We start from the raw sequence: 26,430 nt of genomic DNA, 5'->3' as shown, positions 1-26,430 counted from the left end.
TCACGAATGCTTTTTAGGGAAGGAAATCTGCTGTCCTTACCCGGTCTGGCCTATATGTGACTTCAGACCCCACAGCAATGTGGTTGACTCTCAACTGCCCTCTGAAATGCCACTAGCAAGCCACTCTATTGTATTTAAAAAAACTGCTACGATGGACTGCAGACTCAAGGGCAATTAGGGATGGGCAATAAATGCTGGCCTAGCCAGCAACACCCACATCCCAGGAACAAATTTTTAAAAATTGATGTACAATTGCATTTTTTTTTAAATCTGCAAAATATTTCACTTATTTTAACTTGCTGTTTCAAAGTTACAAGGTAATTTTCAAACTCAAACAGAAATGAAGAAAAAGGAGGAAGATAATCTACCCGTGGCTACATAGCATGTATTATGATATTGGATACCCCTTAAATTTAATTCGTCAAATATTTACATAACATATAATTCAACATTGAGCTTCTGTAAGTAAAAACTTTACCTGGCTGTTTCTGTCTTGGCTTGGGCAGGTTTGTTACGCAAGTGTGTGGACACATTAACACGTTGCATGGGTGGAGGGAACCTTCTAAGAAGCACTGTTTGGTTTCAGAGAGGTGTATGCCACCCAGAGGAGTTTTTGGAAGAGTATTAGCTGGTACTAGAGTCAAACAGTAAACCCCTACTTGATGAATACCGTCGATTGCCTTTAGAAAAACATATTGTTAAAAAAAAAAGTTACACGTATTTATCCACACAACTGTCACTTGCACAATCATACCTCCTATTGCCACGCTAAGTATTTTCAAAGAGATATAAGTATAATAGAATGCATGTCGCCAACATACATTGAATGAATTCTGTACATAAAAATGGTGAAGAGAATGTATCTGACATACGATTGTACTTTCATACAAAATCATTTTTTAAAATTGTTTCTATCTTGTTTATTTGTACATGAGCATTTCTTTAATCAGAGATTGGCATTATACACTTATGCTTAAGAACTCCATTAAATAGCAAGTGCATAACACACAAGGCTTCTGGAGCAGCAGCCCCAAAGAACCAACTTCAGTAAGTTAGAGTTAAAGCTATCATGACTACACTTTAGCATCTCAAGCATAGAGGTCAACAGTATTAGAAATATGATCCGATATATTTGGCGAATGGCGTGGTTTCTTAGATAAGCAGTGGCCTATTTTAGGTAACATTTTCTCAAGGATGGACCTGAAATCGTGGTGGGAGGCGTGCCACAAGTACGAAAAATACACACCGATCTGGTGTTCCCATATCTTCGGACTCTTGTGGTCTGCAAAAAGGCCCATTTATCCCAGGGGCGCATGTGGTTCGCAAACGTCCCTGGGATCATGTGGACCGGCCCAACCAATCAAAAATGAGGATTCCCATTCCGCTTATGGGGATTCCATTTACGTATGGAATCCCTGTAAGCTTAATGTATACATTTTCATGCAACCTAACTAAAAATAAAGCATCACGTTTAAAATTCATTAAAATTCAATTTAATTAAACAATTAGAACAAAAATTCAATTTTTTGAAAAATAAATTAAAACATTTTTAAAGGGGCCAAAGATAACCTAAACTAATTTTAAAAGTTTTTGAATGTTCAAATTATGATTTTTAAAAAATCATTTTAATATTTATTTAAATCCTTAAGCTGGCAAAAGGTCTTAAGCCTGCTATTATCAGGTGGAAGAGAATGCTGGGTATTCGCTGGGCAGTATTTGGGCAAATATAGCCCAACACTGCGCCAGCGAATGTCCATTTCCTACGCCTGCCGATGATCTATCAAGCTGAAACTTGACAGATGATAAGTTCCACACATGCGGAATTCCAGAACTTGCGGGGGGGTGGGGGGAGGAGAAGGGGCACTTACGACTGCTCTTTTTTGGGCCGATCTTTTACCTCCCAAACAGAAGTGATTCTTATGAAAACAATGACACTAACATATTGTTATTGAAGTCTTTTGTCAGTACAAATCCAAGGAGAAAATATCCTTCTGTAGCCACGGCTAATTTAAAAAAAGAATTACTGATGGTTAATAATGTGAAAATTTCACCAGCCTATTTTAAAAGGATTCCACTCAGCACATGATCCGATAGATGAGCAGCACTGGCAAAAATATAACTGTGAAAAGAGGATACAAGTTTACGTGAAAGCATAACTCTTTGCCTTTAATTGTCTCCCCTTACCTCTCCTTATCTGAAGGCAGTAATTCAGAATGGAGTCTAATCCATAGGCACCAGCAATGCTGAAGCACTTTGCCTAAATGGCCAATCTTGGATCATGGGTCTGGTTAGTTAGTATCAGTGGCCAATTCATTGATGGAGTCATCACAGTCAAGCCCAACCCTGTCCTCACCCAATGTCCTACAGTCGTCCTTCCAGCAAAGATCACTGGACGGGATAATAGAAGGCATATTTTTATACCATACGCACAATCTCCAGCCAATAACTGGGCTCTCAATTGGATGTCAAAACGTCAGTGACCTTTTTGCCACATGTAAATCAAATGCACTTCTGCTGATCATTCATCTTTACCTGAAGGACTCTACTCATCCACTGAAAGCTATCTTCCTCAGTAGAATCTGGTCTCTGTTCAGCAATGATTACGATCCTCTCATCATGCAAAACATTTATAGAAAACACAGCTATTCTGTTAACAGACAGAGATCAGAATCAAATTAAACTATAAGCTGTGAAAGATCACACAGTACTGTTACTTTACATTCTGTAATCCAACAACAAAATTACTGAACTTCAAAATGAGTTCCTATTCATTTTATACCAGTCGTCCTATTTTATATTGTAATAACACCCTCATTTTCAAGGTTAAAGCACCTTAGTTGGCCAGAGTCAACTTAAATTTGTATGAATTAATATGCAGACCTGAAACTTTTCACACTTGGCCAGAGTGTGAATTGTCTCATAAACCCTCATGTAAATAGTCCTGACAGTTGCATTAATTAATTGCTTCGTAGTTATTTTTAATTATCATTGTCTCTTTACCTTAAGCTTATTATGACTTTTTTTCTCTTTTCAATGTATTTAATATATTATGTTCTGAACCTTTTCAGCTGATAATACAAGTTTGCTTAATGCCAAAATGTTTCATATCTGCAGGATATGCCCATTTTCCGAATGACATCTCAGTAATGCATTAAAGCTCAAATACACAATTCAATCAGAATTTTATTCATTTCATTTTATCATTCAAGATTTTGTTCTTTCACATCGATGTGAAAGCGATATTTTGATCAGATGTGTGTCGCAGACAATATGGAGAATAATGAATGCCCGGAAGTGAGTGACAAGCACAATTAGTCTGATCAAAGGGATTGAATTGAACCATGAGAGTGAAGCATAACGTTGATGTGTAATGACTTCCACACTAAGGGATTAACAACAGTGAGAAACACTTAGCAGTCAAAATATGACCTCAATATTTTTTCAACTAAAATAGGTCAAAGTAAACAGTACCAAATGAATGAAGATATGCCCACTTCAAAGAAGTATGATTACTATAAATTAGCAAATGGCATTGCTGGTAGGTATTCTAGACTGCCTGATGTGATGCCTAGCTCCAAACCTTTAAGGCCATTCTTCAAGTACTCCCCCCATGAGAATATAAGTAACTGTATCTACTAGTATATATAGCGGAGGTAAATTTGAAGTCAGTACGTTTCAGGCTCCAGGTCACTGGTTGGCTTCTATCTGTTTAAGAACGTTTTGTACCTGTAATAAAGTGTGTGCTTTGAAGTGGGATGCCTGGATTGTGATGGATGCATGTTAGATGTAAGATTTATATAAAACTGTAAAGGCTGATGTGTATAATCCAAATTTTGGCAGACAATATTGAAAATTCCACATAAGAATTTAAGTTTAACCATTTGATGTTTCACAGCCTGAAATAAAACAAAATGTTTATAGTTGATGATAGAACTTTAAATGCCTGTGATTGAATTGCAACACTTAAATTTAAAAATTGTAATTCAAAATCATTTTTCCATCAAATACCCACTATCATCAATATGTTTACTTTGACCAAAACTAAATTAGACAATTTTATGCTTGAAATCAGAATTCAGGCTCATCACAAAACTTTTTGCATGACCAGCTCTGGAGCTACAAGCCAAGTGCAGACACAGACCTTCCTCTGTAGACAAATTTCATTGGTTCCACCGCAAGTGCCGTTGCCACAATGTCATCTGCATTGTGCCGTCGCCCGCTGACTACCATCAGGCCATCCATTTTCCCCACAACGAAGACCATTCCACCAGGACCAACAAAGCCCAAGAGTCCAGTCCTGACAAACGGATATTCACTGACAGGAGCTCCTGAGCTCATCATAGGGAACATCTTAAGGGGAAGGCGGGAAAAAAATCAATAATGCACATAAATATACAAGGGAAATTATACAATGAAAAATCTGTCATTAATAATGGGCATTTATCATGAAATACAAAGAGAAAATGTTGGTAACAGTTGCAACAATATTTACTATGGATCAGGTCCATTTTTTTGATCGAATTCAAAAACTGCAATTTCAATGCAAACTTGGGTCACCTTGTTTGTCATTTGAGTGCACACTCTCCACTGGATAGCAGTGCACCTTACCGGTCAGGAATGGTAGCCAGTGGATGGGTGCTACCTTCTATACTCTGTACTGAAGAGAACCCTGGCACTTGAGAAATGTTGTGTGTCCTGGTGAGAAGATGCCTCTTTTCAAAGTAGTGAACAAGTTGTCCCTTGCAAATAAGGTATCAGTCACCACTTGATGCATTTATGATGTAAAAGTTGAATGCAACCCCTGCGCGCCACCCCCCACCCGCCCTACTACAGGAAGAGATGTTGCAAGTTATCTACAGGCTAACCTCCCAGAGATGGCATAGCCGTGTGGTGAATTCTTTGTGAAGTAGAGATGCTGAATGCATGCCCAGCAGGGACTATCTGGGTCAGTAAATATGGTTCCCAAGATGCGGATACGTGCGTATATAACATGCGAGGTACAGTTGCACCTGCCTCTCTGAGCCCTCAAGAACTCCTTTTCCTCCTATAAATCTAGGAATGCTATTGGAACCCCCTCGAGGAATTCCATTCGTGACCATTTTGGTTGCTGCAAATGAGATGGCAGTTGGAAGTGGGACAGTTGAATTTGGAAATGCAAGTGTTGCAATATTAAAATAGCAGGACTGAACAGCCACAAAAATGACTGCACTAACTGAAATGCAAATAACACAATATAATAAAATAGTAACCCAAAAAATATCTTGGCCTGGTGATTCCGTTCGGTTTCGCTGTTTTATTCTGCGCAATTCATCCAAAATCAGCCAAACCAGGCAAAAGATTGCGTAACTTTAAGCAAAGTACACTGAGCACAAATCGAGGTTCCACTATCTTTCGTGCTCATTTAAAAAGCATTGCGCTAGAATACAGCCCTGCCCACAAAACTGGCCACGCCCCCAGATCGAATTAATCACCATTGTAAGTTTCCGCTAATTGCGCTCATTTGCAGGCCTGCGAGGAGGCTCTAGGAATTATGTTTTTTTGTTTAGGTGCAAGGACACGAATAGGCGCGCTTTAAATGCTTCTGAATATATATATATATTTTTAATTTGCTAAGAAACTTAATTATATACACCAATAACACTAGGAAATGGTATCGTTTCTAAAAAGGCAATTTCCGTCATTTAAAATTAGGTTACTCATAGGTGGTGGATTAGACACTCTGATTAAAAATAGCTATTTCTTGTGATAAACCCATTTTAAGCTGTATTAATCAAACTCCAACAAGTTACCACTCTTAAATATATCAAGGATTAGTATTTAAAGCAATAGTTAAAAATAAAATGTTCTAAAATGCGGCCTGATTGCATTGGTCCAAGGCAGATTTTACGTTTGCCAATATGCAAGTTAGTTTGAGCAGAAACCCGAGGGAAAAACATTTCTCAAAACTAGCATAATTTTGGGCGCAATTTATGTCCAGATCGGCGATTGCGCCCAAAGCAGAAACTCCAACCCCTTGTCTTTAAGAAGTCTATTACTGCAGCTCAGGCCATCTACATACTGCAGCATCATTTTCAAATGAGAGTGTGACATAACCTGTACATGTAGACATGTATACAGCAAATAAGGATTTGGTTTAATCTCGAGATTACGGTTTTTGTTTATTTTTACTTATAAGTCGCTTGTAGATTTGTACAGTGGCTAGAAATAATGAAATGGTAAAGTTGTTAATTCTCAGAATGCTTTCGAGTTGAATGCATCAGTGTACAATTTAGCTGACTGCTGTTTATTTTCTGCTGAGGTGCAGGATGTGAGATTCATGTCTGTTGACTACTTTTTGCCAATAAATTGGGAAATAAAGTTGTCGAGAGAGAGACGACAGGATAATGGCTCATGGTAAACAAGTTGACATCTGGCGTTTTGACAGGAACTACCTAATTTCTGGTGGTCTTGTTCACAAAAACTTATCAGGACATAATGAATCATCAAGGACAGAGTGCGTGACTAGAGGTCGATAAAGATTTTAAGTTTTCCATCACAATTTGTACAGAGACACGAGGAGAGGGTCTATGAAGGTGAAGTCTCTACCCAGAGGAAACTAAAGTAATCGCATTTATTTCTCCATATGACTACTGTTTAGAGACATCAAGTGTGTCAAAGACTTGGTTGGACACAAGAGAAAGTTTAAGTTGCAAACCATATTTGGTGTCAGATTCAAATACTCTTGCAGGATAGCAACAGAAATGTGGGAAGAAAGCTGTAAAACTGGATGCATTTGAAGATTTTTTTCAATGTATAATAAGCCTGCATTTACAATCAGTGCAATCAAAAAATTATTTACACCGCCAAATGTAACCTGCACACTAGCCTGATGTCACAACCTACGCCCAAGGATAAGAAATTGGCAGGCAGGAAAAGACCAACTGGTCCATCAAAGCTGCCAATCACCACGACGGCCGGGACATCATGACTAAACACTCACTCAACCCCCCCTCACCCATCAGCCACGTAATCTCCTGAGGAAGGCAAGGAGAGAGATAAAACCAGGGTCAATAAGGGAAAAAATATGCTGGAAAATTCCTCTCCAATCTACTCAGATGATTAAAACTTTACTAGTGAAGCTCCTCACTGCCAGCAGAAGCTTGTGAACTGAACCCTTACATTCACCATGAGCATTTGCAACATCGCTCCTTACAATTGCTATCAGTACCCTCACAGCCTTTGTCAAATAGTCCTACTGCATCTGGGTGACATTTCAAATTTCCCAACTGTTCTTTTTGGCTGCTTAAAATCAAAATTGCTGAATTATCTTCAGCACGGAGCAGGATGCTTTTGGTTCAAAAATATTGAACTTTTCCCTTTTATAACAAGTATGTGCATCTTGTTGACAAAATATAAAGCGGCTTGATGTTTCGTACCTCGAATGTGTTCTTCGTCATCCCCGATAGACCGTAGTAAGATGTACCCGCAGCAATGGAGCAGATACAGAGCTCGCCTATTTCATCAGTTCTACAGAGTAACGGGATTCCTTCTGGCCTTACAACGCACATCACACCTGCAGAAAAACACAAGACATGACAACCTTAATTCAACAACATAAAATTTTAAATCTTACAGATCAAGCTATTCAATACCTGCACATCTTTACTGAGTGCATGACTAATATCAGTTCTGTCAAATAAGAAACGTGGCAGAGTAATTATGTTTAATTTGTAAATTGAACGCTAGTAGAGGCTCCCATTTAGAACGTGCAGAGGTGATCTCCTAATCAGAGATATGATAATCTTTTACTTTCTTCAGGGCCATTACTACAGAGAATACTTAAAGTCCTCGTCAAACAGTCTATACTTAAAACTACAATATTTAAATGAATTAAGTAAAATCTTTCAGATTACTTAAGTTTTTAAAATGTTGTGGCATCATTCCTTTGATTAAATCAATGTAAGGTATTATGAAATGACTGCACATTCAAATTATAGTAATATATTAACAATTGAATCAACATGACTTCCCTGACATGTGTATTTTTTAACGAGAAGAATGCAATTAACAAAAATTGGGGCAGTACAAGAATGAGGCATCTTTACTAACATAAATCTGTTTTGGAAAATTCTACCAGCTTATACTATAAAAAGTGCATTAAAAAAAAATAGTGGGGCAGGATATTTTTATGGTTTGTTCAAATACAGGATTCTCAGCTCAGACATTAAGTTGAAACTCGAATCTTAAACTTTACTGCTGGGGTGAGTAGGAAGGGGAGAATGTAATGATTCACTGCTTGTGCAGTGACGTCCCGAGGACATACTGGCCCCAGTTTCCACCTATTTTTCTGCACAGCAGCCATCCAAGCATGATATAATGCCAGCTTTCAGCGTACAGGATTGAACAAAGTCAGGTGTTTATGCTACACTCAAAGTTTCCTTGATTCTAGCAATTCAGCCAGAAATCTCTATCATTCATTAACATAGCTTCACCGCGCCCCATCCCCCTCCCCCCGCCTACCCCACGTCACGCAAAAGAACGCAAGTTACCAGTTACCTGCATTTATGGTCCGGTGTATTATAATGAGCATTAGGACATTTCCATGCAAGTTACTAACGACAAGATCAGTGCAAATTTCGGCAAACATTTTGGCATAATTTGCCCTGAAACGCCGATGTAGGAAATTCCAGCCAATAAGGCATTACATGATTGGTTTACTAACTTCTAAGAAAAAAATTCCATAGAGTTATGAAGGGCTTCACAGAATTAAAGGGCTGATTCGCTGCGACCAGCACAATTGAATTTTATTGTGCTATGATGCTGAAGCCAAGTTAGCCAGTTCATTGAGAATAATTATTCATAGATATGAGTGTAGCTTTGGATTTGTGCAGGAAGCAAACCTAATGGGTGAAGTGGAAAATATGACCAACAGATCTAAAATTATGGGAACTGTACCCTTAAGAGGCAAGTGAGAAGTTAAGGATATACTTGCATTGGAGGCTGTTCGGTGAAGGTTCACTAGGTTGATTCCGGAGATAAGGGGGTTGACTTATGAGGATAGGTTGAGTAGGTTGGGCCTATACATACTGGAGTTCAGAAGAATGAGGGGTGATCTTATTGAAACTTATAAGATAATGAGGCGGCTCGACAAGGTGGATGCAGAGAAGATATTTCCACTCATAGGGGAAACTAAAACTAGGCGACATAGTCTTAGAATAAGGGGCCGCCCATTTAAAACTGAGATGAGGAGAAATTTATTCCCTGAGGGTTGTAAATCTATGGAATTCTCTGCCCCAGAGAGCTGTGGAGGCTGGGTCATTGAATATATTTAAGGCAGCAATAGACAGATTTTTGAGCGATAAGGAAGTAAAGGTTTATGAGGAGCGGGCAGGGAAGTGGAGCTGAGTCTATGATCAGATCAGCCATGATCTTATTAAATGGCGGAGCAGGATCGAGGGGCCAAATGGCCTACTCCTGCTCCTATTTCTTATGTTCTTATGAGAAACAAAAAAGACACCAATCCACTGGACACACAACTTTAGGACAACCAGGAGATAACTGCTCCTGCCTGTGTTCTCTCTCTGTACCTGTTCTCACTGACACACATCAGTAACATTGTACTATAGGTGCAATCAAACAGAAAATCCCAGGCTGGGAAATCTGCCGCACTATTTGAACTAATGAGGTTCGGCCACTGGCACACTGCAACACTCTTGCACTGCTCCCCCAGAGCTACTTGATTGTAAAATACCTGGCAATACTCAACCCCTGATTACCAACGCTGCCAGTACATGGGAATGGAAAGCATACTCTGAAATGCCAGACTCTTCAGGGATGTTCGAAACAGGAGGAAGATGTGAATTGTAGAGTAGGTAGTCAACCTTAGAGCAAGGAATGCACTTGGGAACATTGGCCCCAAGTTTCCACATGATTTGCTCCTGATTTTTAGGAGCAACTGGTGTAGAACGGAGTATCTTAGAAATCAAAATTCTCGTCATTTAGTTTGCTCCAGTTCTAGTCAGTTAGAACAGTTTCACTTTGGAACAGAATTTTTTTTTCAAAAGGGGGCGTGTCCAGCCACTTACGCCTGATTTCAAAGTTTCGTGAGTGAAAACTTACTCCAAACTAACTTAGAATGGAGTAAGTGAAGAATTATGTACGCTCGAAAAAACGTTGTCTACTCTTTAGAAAATCAGGCTTAGGGAATGGTGGGGGGGGGGTGTTTAAAGGGAAGTTTACAAACATTAAACACTTCAGTTTTACAAATAAAGAGCCATCATCAATAATAAATGATAAATACATCAATAAATCAACCAATAAATCAATCAAAAAAAATTAATACGAATTTTTTTTTTAAATCAATAAATAAAACATTTTCTACTTACCGACTGCAGCACCGGGAGCCCTCCAACAGCATGCTGGGATGCCCCCTTCAGTGTGTCTCTGTCAGTGTCTCTATCTGTCTGTCTGTGTGTCTCTCATTCTCTGTCTGTCAGTGTCTGTGTTTCTGACAGCGAGGGCAGGGGGAGGAGGGGGGTAGGGGGAGGAGGGGGGTAGAGGGAGAGAGGGGGGGAGAAGGGGGAGGGATGGGGGAGAAGGGGAAGGGATGGGGGAGAAGGGGGAGGGATGGGGGGAGAAGGGGGAGGGATGGGGGAGAAGGGGGAGGGATGGGGAAGAAGGGGGAGGGATGGGGAAGAAGGGGGAGGAAGGAGATTGGGGGGGGGAAGGAGATTGGGGGGGGGAAAGGAGATTGGGGGGGAAGGAGATTGGGGAGGGGGAAGGAGATTGGGGGGGGAAGGAGATTGGGGGGAGGGGAAGGAGATTGGGGGGGAGAAGGAGATTTGGGGGGGGGAAGGAGATTTGGGGGGGGGGGGGAAGGAGATTTGGGGGGGGGGGGAGAAAGGAGAAGGGGGAGGGAGGCTGAACGGGCCGGGCCCGAGACTTCGGGCTGGGCCTGTCCCCAGCACCAGATTTACAGGTAGGTGGCGTTGGGTCGGGTCGGGGGGGGGTGGTGGGAGGGAGATCGGTTCAGTTCGGGTCGAGGGGGAGAGAGGGAGGGAGGGAGAGGGAGGTCAGGTCGGATCCAGTCCGGAGGCAGGGGGGGGGGGGGGGGGGAGCGGGTGTCGGGTCTGGTCCGGGGGCGGGGGGGAGAGGGAGAGCGGGTGTCGGGTCCAAGGGTGGGTGTGGGGGAGGGGGGGAGCGGGTGTCGGGTCCGGTCCGGGGGCGGGTGTCGGGTCCAGTCCGGGGGCAGGAAGCGGGAGTCGAGTCGGGTCGGGTCGGGAGGAAGCAGGAGCTGGTCGTGGGAGGAGCCTTATTCACCAGCCCCAGTGAAGCCATTCGGCCAGGGCTAGGGGCTGCGTGCTTCGGGCCCCTCCCACACAGATTCGGGCGCCTGGAGCTACTGCACTTGCGCGCCCACTGTAGCGCGCATGTGCAGAGGTCCCGGCTCTGCCCCCTACAGCTCCTGCTGCGCTGCACCGAGGGCCAGAGGACCTGCAGGGAGGTGGAGAATACAGAGGTTTTTTTTAGGCGCACTTTGTGGCGCGAAAAATGGGCGTCCAGGTCGGGACTGCGCCGTTCTAGGCGCGGCTCGAAACTTGGGCCCATTATATGGGATGCAATGAACATATATCCAAGGCTGTAAGGAGTAGATAGCATAGTTTTAGAAAAATAAAAGCCAAATCTTCTGGAATTCTTTGAGAGGATGAGGGCCATCCAGTGGATATAACTAGCTTCATTTCCAGAAAGCATTCACAGTAGGAACACCCATTTGACAGAGGTTTAGAACTTATGGAATTAACAAAAATTAAACAGAAAAAAGCTTTGTCTGGAGTGGAAGCAGCAACTAATGAATACCCTGATGCTCTGCTAATATAAAAAAATACAATTCTAATGACACCAAACTATGTGACGAAATGGCTGGAGTAACGGGGATCGCTAGACTTGAAAAGTTCATGGATGAATTAAGCGAATGAGCTAGAGTTGATTTTAAATATAGACAAATGTGAGGTAATGAACACTGATATATGAAACATAGGTATACTGCGAATAGGTGTACATGAGCAAAGATGGAAAAGGTAAAAGGAATCATAGAATGGTTACTGCGTGGAAGGAGGCCATGCGGCCAGTCAAGCCCATGCCGGCTCTTTGCAAGAGCACCTCAGCTAGTCCCGCTGCCCCGCCCTTTCTTCGGAGCCCTGCAAAAAAATTTCTTCAGGCACTTATCCAACTCCCTTTTGAAAGCAGTGATCGATTCTGCCTCCACCACCCTTTCAGGCAGTGCATTCCAGATCCTAACCACTCGCTGTGTAAAAAGATCTCCTCTTATGTCACCTTTGGTTCTTCTACCAATCACCTTAAATCTGTGTCCTCTGGTTCTCGACCCTTCTGCCAATGGGAACAGTTTCTCTCTATCTACTCTGTCCAGATCCCTTATGATTTTCTCCTCTCACTCTTCTCTGCTCTGAGGAGAACAACTAAGTCGAATGGAGAATGAGTACCATCCAGTAGTGCAAAGCTGCTCTTAGTGAAAATGGGGCTCATCAAATACTCCACTCCAACTTGAGACCCTTTCATTCCAAGTCAAAACTGCTTATTTTAGTACTATGCAATGCATTGGGAGGGACACAGATAGAAAACTGCAAGCTATTTAGAGCAAGGTACCTTCAAAAGGACATCGATAAACTGGAGAACATCCAAAGAAATGCATCGATTAAGATTCTGAGATTTATGGGTCTATTTCTAAGGCCCACTCCAGGATCTGAGCACATTTTAATGCAGTATTTAGATATGCCACATGGTCGAAGGTGTTATGCTACCTTTTTCAGTAAACTTTGAACAGCAGTCTCATCTGCATATTTAGGCGGTTTAAAAAATTTAGAATTCAGCAGAGGAGGACTAAGGGTTTAATTAGGAGGTTGAAAATAGAGTATGAGAGGAAGCTTGCAGGGAACATAAAAACTGACTGCAAAAGCTTCTACAGATATGTGAAGAGAAAAAGATTAGAGAAGATTAATGTAGGTTCCTTGCAGTCAGAATCAGGTGAATTTATAATGGGGAACAAGGAAATTGCAGACCAATTGAACAAATACTTCGGTTCTGTCTTCACTAAGGAAGACACGAATAACCTCCCGAAAATACTAGAGGACCGAGGGTCTAGCGAGAAGGAGGAACTGAGGGAACTCCTTATTAGTCAGGAAATGGTGTTAGGGAAAGTGATGGGATTGAAGGCCGATAAATCCCCAGGGCCTGATAGCCTGCATTCCAGAGTACTTAAGGAAGTGACCCTAGAAATAGTAGATGCATTGGTGGTCATTTTCCAACATTCCATGGACTCTGGATCAGTTCCTATGGATTAGAGGGTAGCTAATGTAACCCCACTTTTTACAAAAGGAGGGAGAGAAAAAACAGGAAATTATAGACCGGTTAGCCTGACATCGGTAGTGGGGAAAATGCTAGAATCAATTATTAAAGATGTAATAACAGTGCATTTGGAAAGCAGTGACTGGATCGGTCCAAGTCAGCATGGATTTATGAAAGGGAAATCATGCTTGACAAATCTAGAATTTCTTTGAGGATGTAACTAGTAGAGTGGATAAGGGAGAACCAGTGGCTGTGGTGTATTTGGACTTTCAAAAGGCTTTTGACAAGGTCCCACACAAAAGATTAGTGTAAAAAATTAAGACACATTGTATTGGGGGTAATGTATTGACGTGGATAGAGAACTGGTTGGCAGACAGGAAACAGAGTGGGAATAAACGGGTCCTTTTCAGAATGGCAGGCAGTGACTAGTGGGGTACTGCAAGGTTCAGTGCTGGGACCCCAGCTATTTACAATATATATATATATATATATAAATGATTTAGACAAAGGAATTGAATGTAATATTTCCAAGTTTGCAGATAACGCTAAGCTGGGTGGTAGTGTGAGTTGCGAGGAGGATGCTAAGAGGCTGCAGGGTGACGTGGACTGGTTAGGTGAGTGGGCAAATGCATGGCAGATGCAGTATAATTGGATAAATGTGAGGTTATCCACTTTGGTTGCAAAAACAGAAAAGCAGATTATCTGAATGGTGACAGATTAGTAAAAGGGGAGGTGCAACGAGACCTGGGTGTCGTGATACATCAGTCATTGAAAGTCGGCATGCAGGTCCAACAGGCAGTAAAGAAAGCAAATGGCATGTTAGCCTTCATAGTGAGAGGATTTGAGTATAGGAGCAGGGAGGTCTTGCTGCAGTTGTGCATGGCTTTGGTGAGACCTCACTTTGAGTATTGTGTGCACTTTTGGTCTCTTAATCTGAGGAAGGACATTCTTGCTATTGAGGGAGTGCAGCAAAGGTTCACCAGACTGATTCCTGGGTTGGCAGGACTGTCATATGAAGAAAGACTGGATTGACTAGGATATTCACTGGAATTTAGAAGAATGAGAGGGGAGCTCATAGAAGCATATAAAATTCTGATGGGATTGGACAGGTTAGATACAGGAAGAATGTCCCCGATGTTTGGGAAGTCCAGAACCAGGGGTCACAGTCTAAGGATAAGGGGTAAGCCATATAAGACCGAGATGAGGAGAAACTTTTTCACCCAGAGAATTGTGAACCTATGGAATTCTCTCCCACAGAAAGTTGTTGAGGCCAGTTCGTTGGATATATTCAAAAGGGAGCTAGATGTGGCCCTTATGGCTAAAGTGATCAGGGGTTATGGAGAGAAGGCAGGAGTAGGGTACTGAAGTTGCATGATCAGCCATGATCATATTGAATGGTGGTGCAGGCTCCTGCACCTATTTTCTATGTTTCTATGTACAGCATATTTTGAAGACTTCTTTAATAATTCATTGAGACTTTTTAATAATTCACTGAGATGTTGTCGAAAGAATCAGAAAACATAACACAAAGCACAATTCATTTAAACTGATTAACTTAATCTCCATGTTGAGTTGATAAAACAGGAAGCAAAATCAATTTATTCCATCAAGTCTTACCTCCAGGCATCACCATTCCAACATCTTGCACAGTCAGGACAGAGAGTTTTTCTTCAGAGTCCACTCTTATCACCCCATAACTCAGGCCATGCATAGAGAGGACACCTCGACCAGGAGGCTGGTTGGTATCATCTGTAGGCCTAAAATAAACTCTCACACTTAAAATTTCATGAACAGAATCTTAAGTACATTTTTTTTAAAGGAAAGATTTGTAGAAGGATGTTGTTAATGTGCACTTTAATTTGTACTAATCATCAGACAGTGATTGATCAAGTGTGTTAAATTTTCCCATACCAAAAGAAAACTGGTTACTTAATAAGAACTTAATTCAGAAGTCTTGAGTTTAAATCGTAGTCCCAAAGGATATTCTTAATTACCCAGCACTGCAATCAGCGAGTTTCAACCTCTAGATTGAATGCACTTGGGGTGTTGAGTGCTCCATCTCCGAGGAAAGAAATATCAATTTTTCCCCGAAGAATGAATAATTGCACAATTCTATTTATTTCCATTGGGAAGATTCCAATTTTTATTTTTATTTCTGGAATCCTGAACGCAGCAGTACAGATTCCAACCTTTTCACCCTTCTCATCATAACAAGTAGGGAAAAAAAAACTGTTCCTTACTGGCCTTTATGGAAAACAGGACTGAACATTTAATTGCGCTTTACCAAACACCATATTGATTTTTCTTCAAGCAATGTTGGCAAGTGTGAAATATGTCCTCTTTTGCCTGATACAGAACAGAACAGACAGCAGCTGTGAAGGCATCTGTAGCTCAGATCCCCAGGCTAGATAGACAGTGTGGGGCCAAGGCAGGATGATATTAGGGGGATGGGGGCATTAAGAGGATGAGTAATGAACTACAATGCAGTTAACATCTGAATTGGCTTGCCAATTTACTGCTACATGTTCATCTTGCAATGGTTTGTCATCAGAGCACTTTGTGTGGCACTAAAACAGATTAAAACCTACCTCCTCACTCATCACTTACTACTGTGTATGTCAAAGAACTCAATGCCGTACCTGCGGATAGCTACAGTAAGAGCTTCTGGTGAACTGGCACAAGGACAGATTACTTCAGGACGCAATCCTTTGCTTTGGAAGACATTAAGGAATGCGTCACAGGAAGAAATGGACCCTAATGAACAAAACATTCATGAAATATTAGAACAACCTTTTTAAATGTAGGGACCAATCCAAATCTCTCAATGCAAGTCCTATCCATGTATTTTTTTCTTTTTGCCAAGAACTAAATGCTAGGCAATTGCATGTAATTTATTTTTACGAGGAGGTTAATTAAAGAGGTTGAAATTTGCACAACAGTCCCAGTGGCCACCAAGACTACAAGTCGCTTGTCGCTTTATAATTCCTGCATAACCAGCCATTGAAATAAACTGAAAATTTCTACATCAATACCCTGGTTTCTAAATACAGAAAGCATTTCCCGCCGCCCGCACCTGAGAAGAGCACCTCTTGCAGCACCAGTGCTACTTCTTCCCTATTCCACCCACTGTCCTGGTGGCACCTCTTAATGAGATATTCAACTTCGTGCCAATTGCACCAAACTGTGCTGATGAAAGTGTGCCAAATCCACTTGGCACTTGGGACCCTTGCTGCAGTCATTGAGTGTAGACTTCCACCCCATCAGTTTGGCGTGAATCCAACCGTGACCCAGGAGTGAAAAGGCAGTGCTGTAACTCACTGCATCACCATAACCCACACCCACCTCCCCCTTCCCCAAGCTGCTGTAATAGATTTTTAGTTCAACCGCTAACATCTTTCCATAAATTCTGAATTGCACTGATTTAAAACACTGAAAATTATACAAAAAGAGTTAACGAGTGAATTATAAATAGCACATAGATGGAATTAAACCCACATTATCGAAAGCCTATACCTGCACTAATTTTCAACAGATTTTAAGATTAGAGATAGTAATTTTTACATTTCAATTTAACATTATGAAATAATACTCAGGTGAGATTATGTACAAAATAATCCTAGCCGATGTAGTATTTTGCAAATTCAGAGATTTTTAAGTGCAGTATTTTGTTGGCACTTTCTGTTCTCACACTTGGTGACAACACTGGAAATCACAGGTGACTAGTCTGAAGTGCTCTTAAAAGCACCTTTGCACTACTTTAAATACTACATTGGAGTTAAAATGTTGCAAACTACATATCAAACAATTTATGTTGCATTTTGTTTTAAAATAGCAAGATGAATAAAGGAGGTAGCTACTTACAAGGGTTGGCTCCATCTGCGACTATTAGCATCCGTAGTGAGGTGAGGTTAATATCTCGCTGGTCTCTGTGTGCCACCAGGGCCCAATGCATGTCCCTAGACTTCACACAAGCCACTTTCGCTGGAATTACATGGAATTGAATCATTCTCTCTGAACTCGCTCTTAATTTTAAAATAAAACCCAAATCTTGGCATTCGTTTGGACAGATTTGATCAGAATGTAACTCTGTTACATCAACGCTCAAAACTAAAAAGGGCTCTGATATTCTATTAATGAAAACACCGGAATAATACTCAATCACAATCTATTTAAACAAAGCCTTTTGCATAATTATCAGTACTTACCCTTATATGCATAGACTTTTTGTATCCATGAAAGGGGATTCACCTTCATTAATGAATATGGAATACTGATAACATGCATCATGTTCATAACGCTCTGAGGGGGGAAAAGTAAAACACAAGAAAATATTGCACTTAGAAATAGAAGATACTATTTTTGTTTCATAAATATGCATTTCAAATTCATAATACATTTTATCATAATTATACTAAATCAACATTCTCCGCACAAATGCTAAGCACTTGTAAATTGTCACCAGCTTTATAATCATTAAGTATGTTTAACCAGAACAATCCAGTGTAATAAAACAATGATAGAAGTGGATCTATTTTATTGATAGCCATTTGACATGCAAATAAGGCAACTTACCAAAACATGTCATGTCATGGCCCGAGATCACAAGCTGAGGCCACTGATCATTCATTGTTTTTCTTGGCTTACTGCATTGTTAAATACAATTATTTCAACCCACATTTACCTGAAAATTAAGGGAACTAATGCACAGCTAATCTCTAAATAGTAAGAATCTCTCGCCAACTGGATTTTTGAATGGGAGCTGCACTATTGCAATTAAGCTTATTGTTTTCCAAACTGCAGTTCATCTTTTAATAAGACAATAGTTAATTGCCTTCTCTAAATTCTCCAATAAAGCGATTTCTAATTCTAGCGACAATCTGGGAACACAAAATGTGAGTAAAAGGTACAAGTGTGGGCAGTAATGAACTGGGTAGTACTTTATGCGTTCGACGCATGACAACAGTCATTACACTTCAATCGTTGTTTATTGTGTGCAGTGGCTTTGATCAAGTCAAAATGTTGCAACGCAAATGTTGCAAAGTGCTTTACGCACAATGCATCACTTCTGAAGTGCAGGGAAAGGTGACATGGCTGTACACTCCTGTGTGTGCAATCTTTTAAATTTTCATTTCCATCTTCCTCTTTTTTTAATACCATGTCATCTGCAGAAAAATCATGCAAGGAGGACAGCACCTTCTCGTGTAAAACACCCACTCTGAATTCTCAGCAGTTTTCTTTCCAGCCACGCCATTGTGACATGTGATTGAAAGTGTTGCTGCCTACAACTCAACTAAAATCCAGATTGTTGACCCAAGATCAAATTTAATGAAGCAACTGAATTTTGCTGATCAGGAAAATCTAAACACAATGATAATGAAAGCAGTTTGAAACTTATAATGCATAAATAGTAACTGTAGTCGTGTTAAAAGTAACCAGTGGAGAGTTAGAAGAATGACTGTCATTGTTTGTAATGATAAAACCAAACCCATGATCATTGAAGGTCACAGGGACATCAGAGCGCTCAAAGAGGACATTTGGCTCATTGAGTCTGCTCTGCTACTTTTACGAGTAAAAGTCACTTATATAAATTTAAATGTGACACCTATTGCCCGAAAATTAAAATGTCAATGAATCTTGTACTCAGGAGTCACCTCTGTGTATAAATAATGTTACTGTGAGAAGAAAAACAGTGACAAGAAAAGAGAAGGTGGCAGAACTGAAAATGTACAGAGGTAGCTTCAACGTGAGGGACTGACAGACACGTTGAGCAGTTCAGTACGCTTCACCAAGAAAATGAAGAGGGTAAAAATGAAGTAATGCAGTGATGTAATTAGTCTGAGTATGAAAATGTAGCTCTTATTCAATTTTGAAATCTACTAGCCATATATTTTAATAGCTTGGAACTAATTTGAATTTAGATACTCAATGGTGTATCTCTTTTTTGCAGCTAGGCTCTGGAAACCAGTTACATGGGGCCCAAGTTTCCACATGATTTGCACCTGATTTTTAGGAGCAACTGGTGGAGAACGGACTATCTTAGAAATCGCAATTCTCCACATTTTTTTTTCTGCAGTTCTCGTCAGGTAGAACAGTTCCACTTTGGAACAGAACTTTTTCTTCAAAAGGGGGCGTGTCCGGCTACTGACGCCTGATTTGAAAGTTTCCACAGTGAAAACGTACTCCAAACTAACTTAGAATGGAGCAAGTGAAGATTTTTGTAGAACTGAAAAAACCTGTTCTACACATTAAAAAATCAGGCGCAGGTTACAAATTAGGCGTCCAGAACGAGGTGGGGGGGGGGGGGGGGAAGGGAAGTCATTAAATTCTACAATAAATCCTTATTTATACTTATACAAATAAATCCAACCTGAATAAAAATTTATAAGCAAAGAAAAGATTAAATAAACCATCTTCCTACCTGTGTGAAAGTGCTTCAGCCAGGGAGAATGGTGCAGCAAGCCTCACAAAACGAGGGAGCCGTTCCCGAACGCGGGGGGGGGGGGAAAGGAAGCCGTTCCAGACAGCCGGCGGGCAGGAGGGGACCGACCGACCGACTGAACGCGGGGGGGGGGGGGGGGGTGGGGGAGGAGGAGGGAGGAAGCCGTTCAAGACGGCGGGAGGGAGGGAGGGAAGGAGACAGAAGGCTGCAGGAAGCCTCAGAAATTGAGGAGCCATTTCCTGACGGCAAAAGGGGGAGGTCGTCGGGAAACGGCTGCCTCAACTTTGAGGCTTCCTGCAGCCTTCTCAGTGCTGATGTGCTGATGGCAATGTGCTTTTATTAAAAAATGTTCAAAAACTAAACAGCTACAAAGAACTACAAAAATGGCCGAGTGCCAATGTTTCCTTCACACTGCGCGTGCACGAACGCTCCAACGCGCACGCGCAGCGTTGCCGGCAGGAAAAAAATTAATTTAAATAGTACCCGCCTCCTCCCACTTACAAAATCGGCACGAGTGTAGGCTCCGCCCCCCTGGGCGCCATGCCAGGCAGACAAGGAGCTGCAGGGCGCTCCAGAATCGCGAGTTTTCTTTCGGCGCCGTTTTAGGCGCGAAAAACGGGCGCCCAGCTCGGAGGGGCGCCCGTTTTTTATCGTGTGGAAACTTGGGCCCATGGAGTCTACACTACAGTACGGAAACTGGTCCAAATGGTCTATTGCTGGTGCTCATATTCAACATGAGCTCCCTATCACTTTAATTACTCTGATTAAGGAGACAATAATTTCTTTAGGGACGCTTTAGTTCACTCACAGGTCCAAAGGACACCACCCCTTATCTCCAAAAGTTCAGAGGTTTTAGCATTAGTATTTCTGAAAGGAGGGGAGATTGAAGGATATGGTGAGAAAGCAGCTAAAGTAGTATTGGTCTTTGGGGGGGGGGGGGGGGGAAACAGGCTTGTTGGACTGAATGGTCTATTCCTGTTCTGAAAAATTCTTATGTCCTCATAACACAAGATCAATTCTCTCAGTCAGATAAAACCCACTGCCTGCTGGTAGAAGCCTTCTAACAAGTGCATCTGCTGAATACATCGTTTTACATCTTAGATTTGCTATTTATATAGAAATATGCATATATATATATAGGAAAAGATCTTACCGTAAGAATACCATGCCACAAGCCAACATCTTTCTTAAAATCCAATACATTCACAATGGTTTCCGCTGTTTAAGACAGACAAGACTTTCTCAGTTAAAATAAAGCTTTTGAAGGGAAAATAAAGCAGAGGGTATATTCCTCTAAATTTTAGTTCAAATCTAAATGTTACTTCTGAATCTATTTGCTCCCCCTCCAGTTTCCTCTTCATACCCGTCCTCTTCTGAAGGGAGATACGCATTTGGAGACTGGCGGCTCTTTGGTATCTTAGTTAAACGGCCGTTGTTCATGTGTAAATCTGGATGCTGTATGCCCGGGTGGGTGGGTGGGGGGAGGAGGGAGGTGAGGGTGGGGGGTATGATTCAACGATGATTCCGTTAAAGCCCAAGGTAACCCAGTTCTTGTTCCACTATTTCTTGAGTATCCATTGACCGATACTTAAAACAAGGAAAGTCTCTGAATGATCATGAGCATCAAGCACAGCATATTTTTCCTTTGTTTGCCTGGGAATAGTGAGGAACTAATGTCGTGGCTCGCCTGCCTCACCAATTGAGACTGGCTAACTCAACCACAAAGCAAGGATTGAACAGGGGCTGTATGGCACAGGCATCTTCCACCCTTCAGGATGTAGTTTGGGATCTGGAATATTAGGTCCTTCATTGAAACACCTGTGAACTCATCCCTTTCCGGCATGGAAGCAAGTCATCCTCGTTTCAAGGAACTGCCGATGATGATGATGTATGGCGCAGTACCAGCTCGTGATGCATTTAACATCAGTCAATGGGGAGGACAGTTCCTATGTATTTTGGTTCACGGTATCGGAGAGATGATATTTTAAAACGGAAGCTTTCATAAAAATTTTCCCCATTATCTGTTATTCCTTTACTAGAACGTTCCAGGATAAGGCTCTAGAGTGTATGCATTAAAACCATAACTCTCCAATTAGACTGCGAATACATATTGTGCCCTGCCTCCTGATTGGAGAAGCCATTTCTCACATTTCAGACAAGAGGTGATGATGTAACCAGAGACCTCCGACCTCCCCCAACACGCAAAAGATTGCACGAGTAGCCCTCCACCACTGGGCATATCATTTTAAAAACAGTAAGAGAATTACAATAATAACAATGATTTGTGAAAGTGTCGGGGGGGGAAATTGCCCTGCGCCCCGATTGTGGGCGGTAACCATCTGGGGCCGGGATTTTCGGTGCCCGGCGCAGTAGTTCCGCTCCCGCTGCTGAATTCGGACCGCCCCCCCGCAGAGGAAGCAGAGCGCAATCTCACACGCACCACTTCCTTTGGGGGCGGCTCCCAGAGTGCGACTGGGGCAACGAGAGAAGCGCTACGCAGATGCTCCGCGCTGCGTTAACGCACTGCAACGCCCCTCCCTTTCGCTTAAAGGGGAGGGCCGCTGCGAACACTGCAACGCCTCTGATGACTTCCACTAGGCCACCAGGGTAGTGTTGGACTGGGCCTGCAGCCGGCACCCAAAACAGATTGCTGGGCTGCATGATGGTGGCCCGGACCACGCTAGGGCCTTCATTGTAGAGTCGACCCAAGAGTCAGTAATCAAAAAGAGATGGCGGCTCGGGGCGCTGTTGCCTTCCCCTTTAATTAGCGCTTCGAGAGTGGATGTTGGCCAGCTTTGCGACGCGCGAAACTGGCGTTAACATCCACTCACACCAGGCTCGCAACCTGCGGGGAAAACCCCCCACGGGGCAGTAAGGGGTCGACGCAGGGCGATGAGGGATCGGCGATGTCATCACCGTTACGCAGCGACCCGGGGTGCAGCGCCGACGCAAACTCCTGGGCAATTTCCCAGGATTCGATAGTGCCCACCTCCCCCGAGCGAAAAGTCTCCTTCGCCCCGTTAGCGCTCCCACGGACGCACGAATGGGGCTTTAAAAAAAAGGGCAATTTTGCCCCCTTAACGTTTTGTTGGGGTGACATAGCCTCCTCACCTAAGTGGTTAGTATTCATGTATGACGGTGACTGTCGGCAGGTCAATCTACCAGAGACAACTTGTGCCCTCGCTTTATCTCCACATGTGCACTTTCAGCAGAGCTCACCGAGTAGCAGTCACAAGTAGCAGCCCTATTCTACTTTCCTCTTCCCAGTTAAGCCCTTCTGAGTTCACCTAACACTGCACATACCAACGGTCAACCTGGGATCTTCTGGATAAACTTGCTGAACATTGAAATTGTTTTTGAAGACTATTTATATACCATTTATTTTTGGTAATCATATGTACTTCGGCTAGATTTTTCTCATTTATTTTGAAGTATTAGGGATGAGTTAGATTTGTTCTGGAGGGTAATGATTTTAAAGAAGACTTCAAAATAATGCCATTGCTTTGAGCATATGCATCGGAATTGGCAGTTTCTTGAAACAAGAGATGCTCATTTTCTGTAAACTACTATTCCGAATGTGTATTTTTATTTATACAATACCCATTCAAGTGTACTTGGTTTAATCACCAATAATTGTGAATTAAAGTTAGACATTTGATTCATGTAGGGGCTTTGTGCATTTGCACATGATGCTAATGCATCATTAAGTTCCAGTGGTCACTCACAGAAGTATAAACCACGACACATAAATTAACTGTGCCAGCTATAGCGTTCATGAATTACTCAACCTTATTTTGACACCTCAGTATGTCATTCTTCATGAAAGCACTGTGGCACCAGATTACTGTAAATATTTTATTGCGTTTAGCCACAATAGGGACAATAGGTAACAATAAAAAAACACTATTGAGTCAAGAGAGACACAAAACTGAACTAATGAACACTACAAAGAAAATATATGGCATTCAGACCGTGCTATGGAATTTTTCAAAGGAGTCACATTGCAAACTCCTAATGCTTTCAATTAGGTGGGGACTGTGATCTCCCAAGAGAGGGCATGTCAATTGAATTTCCTATTCATTATTGATTTAAAGTCAACCCTAAGAGGTGCCAATAAATGTCACATTACAACTCTAAAAAAAAAACTGACCCTCAAAATTGCAGTTCAAAGCTAGCTTATTTTGCAGGACCTAGAAATTACACAATTTGCATTTGCATAACGTTACCATTTCATTCTAAAATTAATATCACACTTTCAGGAACGGCAATATTTAAAACAATAATTTAAAGATTGATAATTTTCAGTGAGCAATACATTTCAGTAAGTTCTTCAGAATCAGTCACAAATGAGACCAGCAGATTAGTGAGTCATTATGAACATTAATCAATGCATTTGTTACTGGCCTGCAATTTAATTTGGGAACCTTCTGTTGTTCCAAGAGTCAAGTGAGTTTTTCTTGATGTTTCTTATTTTGCCACCATCCCCGTCCCCCCCACCCCCCCACCCCACCTCTCCCATCCCACCTCTCCCTCTCCTAAAGTTATTGACTTGCACTAACCTACAGTTTCACAACACCAGTTTGACCTTTGGTACCCTGCCCAAATGGTCATTCTTTATGTGAGCTGAGACAGCGAGCGTTGGCAAGGTATTCAACAGTGAGGGGATCACAGCTGATCCTGTCCTCAGCTTTCCAGCAAGTGTCACCAGAAGCAATCAGGAATGAGAACTCAAGATAATATATCTCTCCTTAACCTAACAGACTGAAGTATGCCAACTGGCAGTTTCCTACTGTTTCGATGCAGCTCCTCTACTGGAGATTGTTTGCTCACATATATGAAAACAAAGTTAAAAATGCAGAAATGTATTCAATGAGATGGAAGCAGAAGCAGTAATGGGAAGGGCGGGGGGTAGCAAAGCATAACATGCGATGGTCAAAATGAGTAAAACTATCGAATCCAGACAAATGATCGGCACAATCTTTAGCTCATTTTCCCTAGTTTGTCAATATATTAAGTTAAAATAAAAATCTGCTGCTGAATATTGAAACAACCAAAACATAAAGGTCCGCCATTTCATTGCAAGGACGTCTGTACCGCATCACTTATAGAAAGCAGAGTTACATTGCAGCCAATATTTTATATACTAAGTAGTATGAAAAGGGAAAGAAACCCTTACCTTCTGTATACGCACAGGCCTGAGTCAGAGCCTGACAATGGGTCAGGAGTGCAATTCGTGTCACTGTCACACCTAGCACGCTGCCATCTTTACATGTCTTGTACTAGCAATAAAACAGACCAACATGGTTGAAGGAGTGGATGAGCTCACATAGTGCACTGTATTTTGTGGGTATGTTACCAGATATTTTTCCCATCATTTAACAATGGAGGAATAGTTAGGAACAAGAAATGGTCATTACAGCGATTGAAACTCATCCCTCCAGTACGCCAACTCTTCCATTATTGCATTCAATGGCATCGGGTCTGTGGTTTTTGTCTCTACTATGCTCCTTGGCATATTATTCCAAAAATGTGATCTTTTGTTATATAAGCACATTAGAGGCAATATTTGGTTTAAATTTACTTTTCTGTACAAATCATGCTCAACAATGTCTGAAACGTCCCTATACATATAACGTAATTCTTTACAATTCCCTCTACACCACAACATGAATAGCACTAAAATACTTCATCCTGAGTTCTTGCATGTTTCGAAAGCAATATCAGTCATTTCTAATAAGCAGCATGGCAATAGAAAAAGTAATCTCCAAATCTTGGGCTCAGAATCTTGCATTCAAGCATCTTGTGATGTTTTGTTATGTTAAAGGCACTTTATAAATGCAAGTTGTTGTTGTAAAAGTAATAAGTGTAACTACAACAAAATGCAGCAGGTTTAAAAAAAAAACTCAATCCAATATAATCAACCCCACCTTCACTGAATGCGCCAAATCGTTTTATATTTAAAGTTGCAGTAATACAAAAGACAATGCCTCTGGTGTTACAATGGCTTTGCTATTTCTCTCTAATAGAGAATCAAATTAAAAACTAATGCATTCAAAGCTTGAGATTTAAATTGTTAAATTAATTTTAATTGATGTTGATTATTACCACCTCTATTTTTCTGTTCAATAGCGTTTCATGGTCTTTCCGCTGTGATATCATTCATAACTGAAGTCTTATTTTACTGATGCAATTTCACTTTTCTGATTGCAAAGACATTCCAGGCCTTGTAATAGATTTCACTAATTACTGCAACATGAAATGTCTGAGTGAGGAATGTCTGTTTGTTTCTTTTTGGCCGCAATGCTTCTGGAGTCTCCACCTTTTCCCTCCCCATATCAATGCCATCCTCGCTGAACAGCAGGCAAGAATGACAGCCCAGCCTGTAAGCATGTTCAGGATATTGGTCAATTCCACTGCTTAGTTGACACAGAAGCATGCCAAGAGAAATGTTCAGTTTCACCTCTCTTTACGTCAGAGGGCAAATATCAATTTATTGATGCTACAATTTGTACTCGGGCGTGAATTTCCTCTGGGGTTTTCTCCCGCTCCACGGTCGCAATTTCAGCAGACTCCCCCATTTACGAGCTGAAGTTGCAGCGGCAGAGTGGGGGAAGCCCAGAGGAAAAGTCACCTTGCCTGTCGCACACCGA

General features: G+C 41.6%; 1 protein-coding gene across 1 annotated transcript in view; it reads right to left on the bottom strand.

Annotated features, from left to right (window-relative positions):
• LOC139264688 (disco-interacting protein 2 homolog C) overlaps positions 1–26,430 on the bottom strand; it is a 622,729-nt gene that overhangs the window by 110,309 nt on the left and 485,990 nt on the right. Inside the window, exons 14-23 of the mRNA XM_070881594.1 lie at positions 24,957–25,059; positions 20,934–20,998; positions 17,547–17,640; positions 17,203–17,322; positions 15,981–16,095; positions 14,959–15,098; positions 7,416–7,552; positions 4,142–4,350; positions 2,533–2,647; positions 479–680 (exon numbers count right to left, since the gene is read on the bottom strand). Of these exons, the coding sequence (XP_070737695.1) occupies positions 479–680; positions 2,533–2,647; positions 4,142–4,350; positions 7,416–7,552; positions 14,959–15,098; positions 15,981–16,095; positions 17,203–17,322; positions 17,547–17,640; positions 20,934–20,998; positions 24,957–25,059 (1,300 nt within the window). The remainder of the gene's footprint in view (positions 1–478; positions 681–2,532; positions 2,648–4,141; positions 4,351–7,415; positions 7,553–14,958; positions 15,099–15,980; positions 16,096–17,202; positions 17,323–17,546; positions 17,641–20,933; positions 20,999–24,956; positions 25,060–26,430) is intronic.

This window comes from Pristiophorus japonicus, chromosome 5 (assembly GCF_044704955.1).
Source record: "Pristiophorus japonicus isolate sPriJap1 chromosome 5, sPriJap1.hap1, whole genome shotgun sequence".
Taxonomy (NCBI): domain Eukaryota; kingdom Metazoa; phylum Chordata; class Chondrichthyes; family Pristiophoridae; genus Pristiophorus; species Pristiophorus japonicus.
Note: the sequence above shows the minus strand (reverse complement) of the source record. Positions and strands in the feature narration are given on the sequence as shown.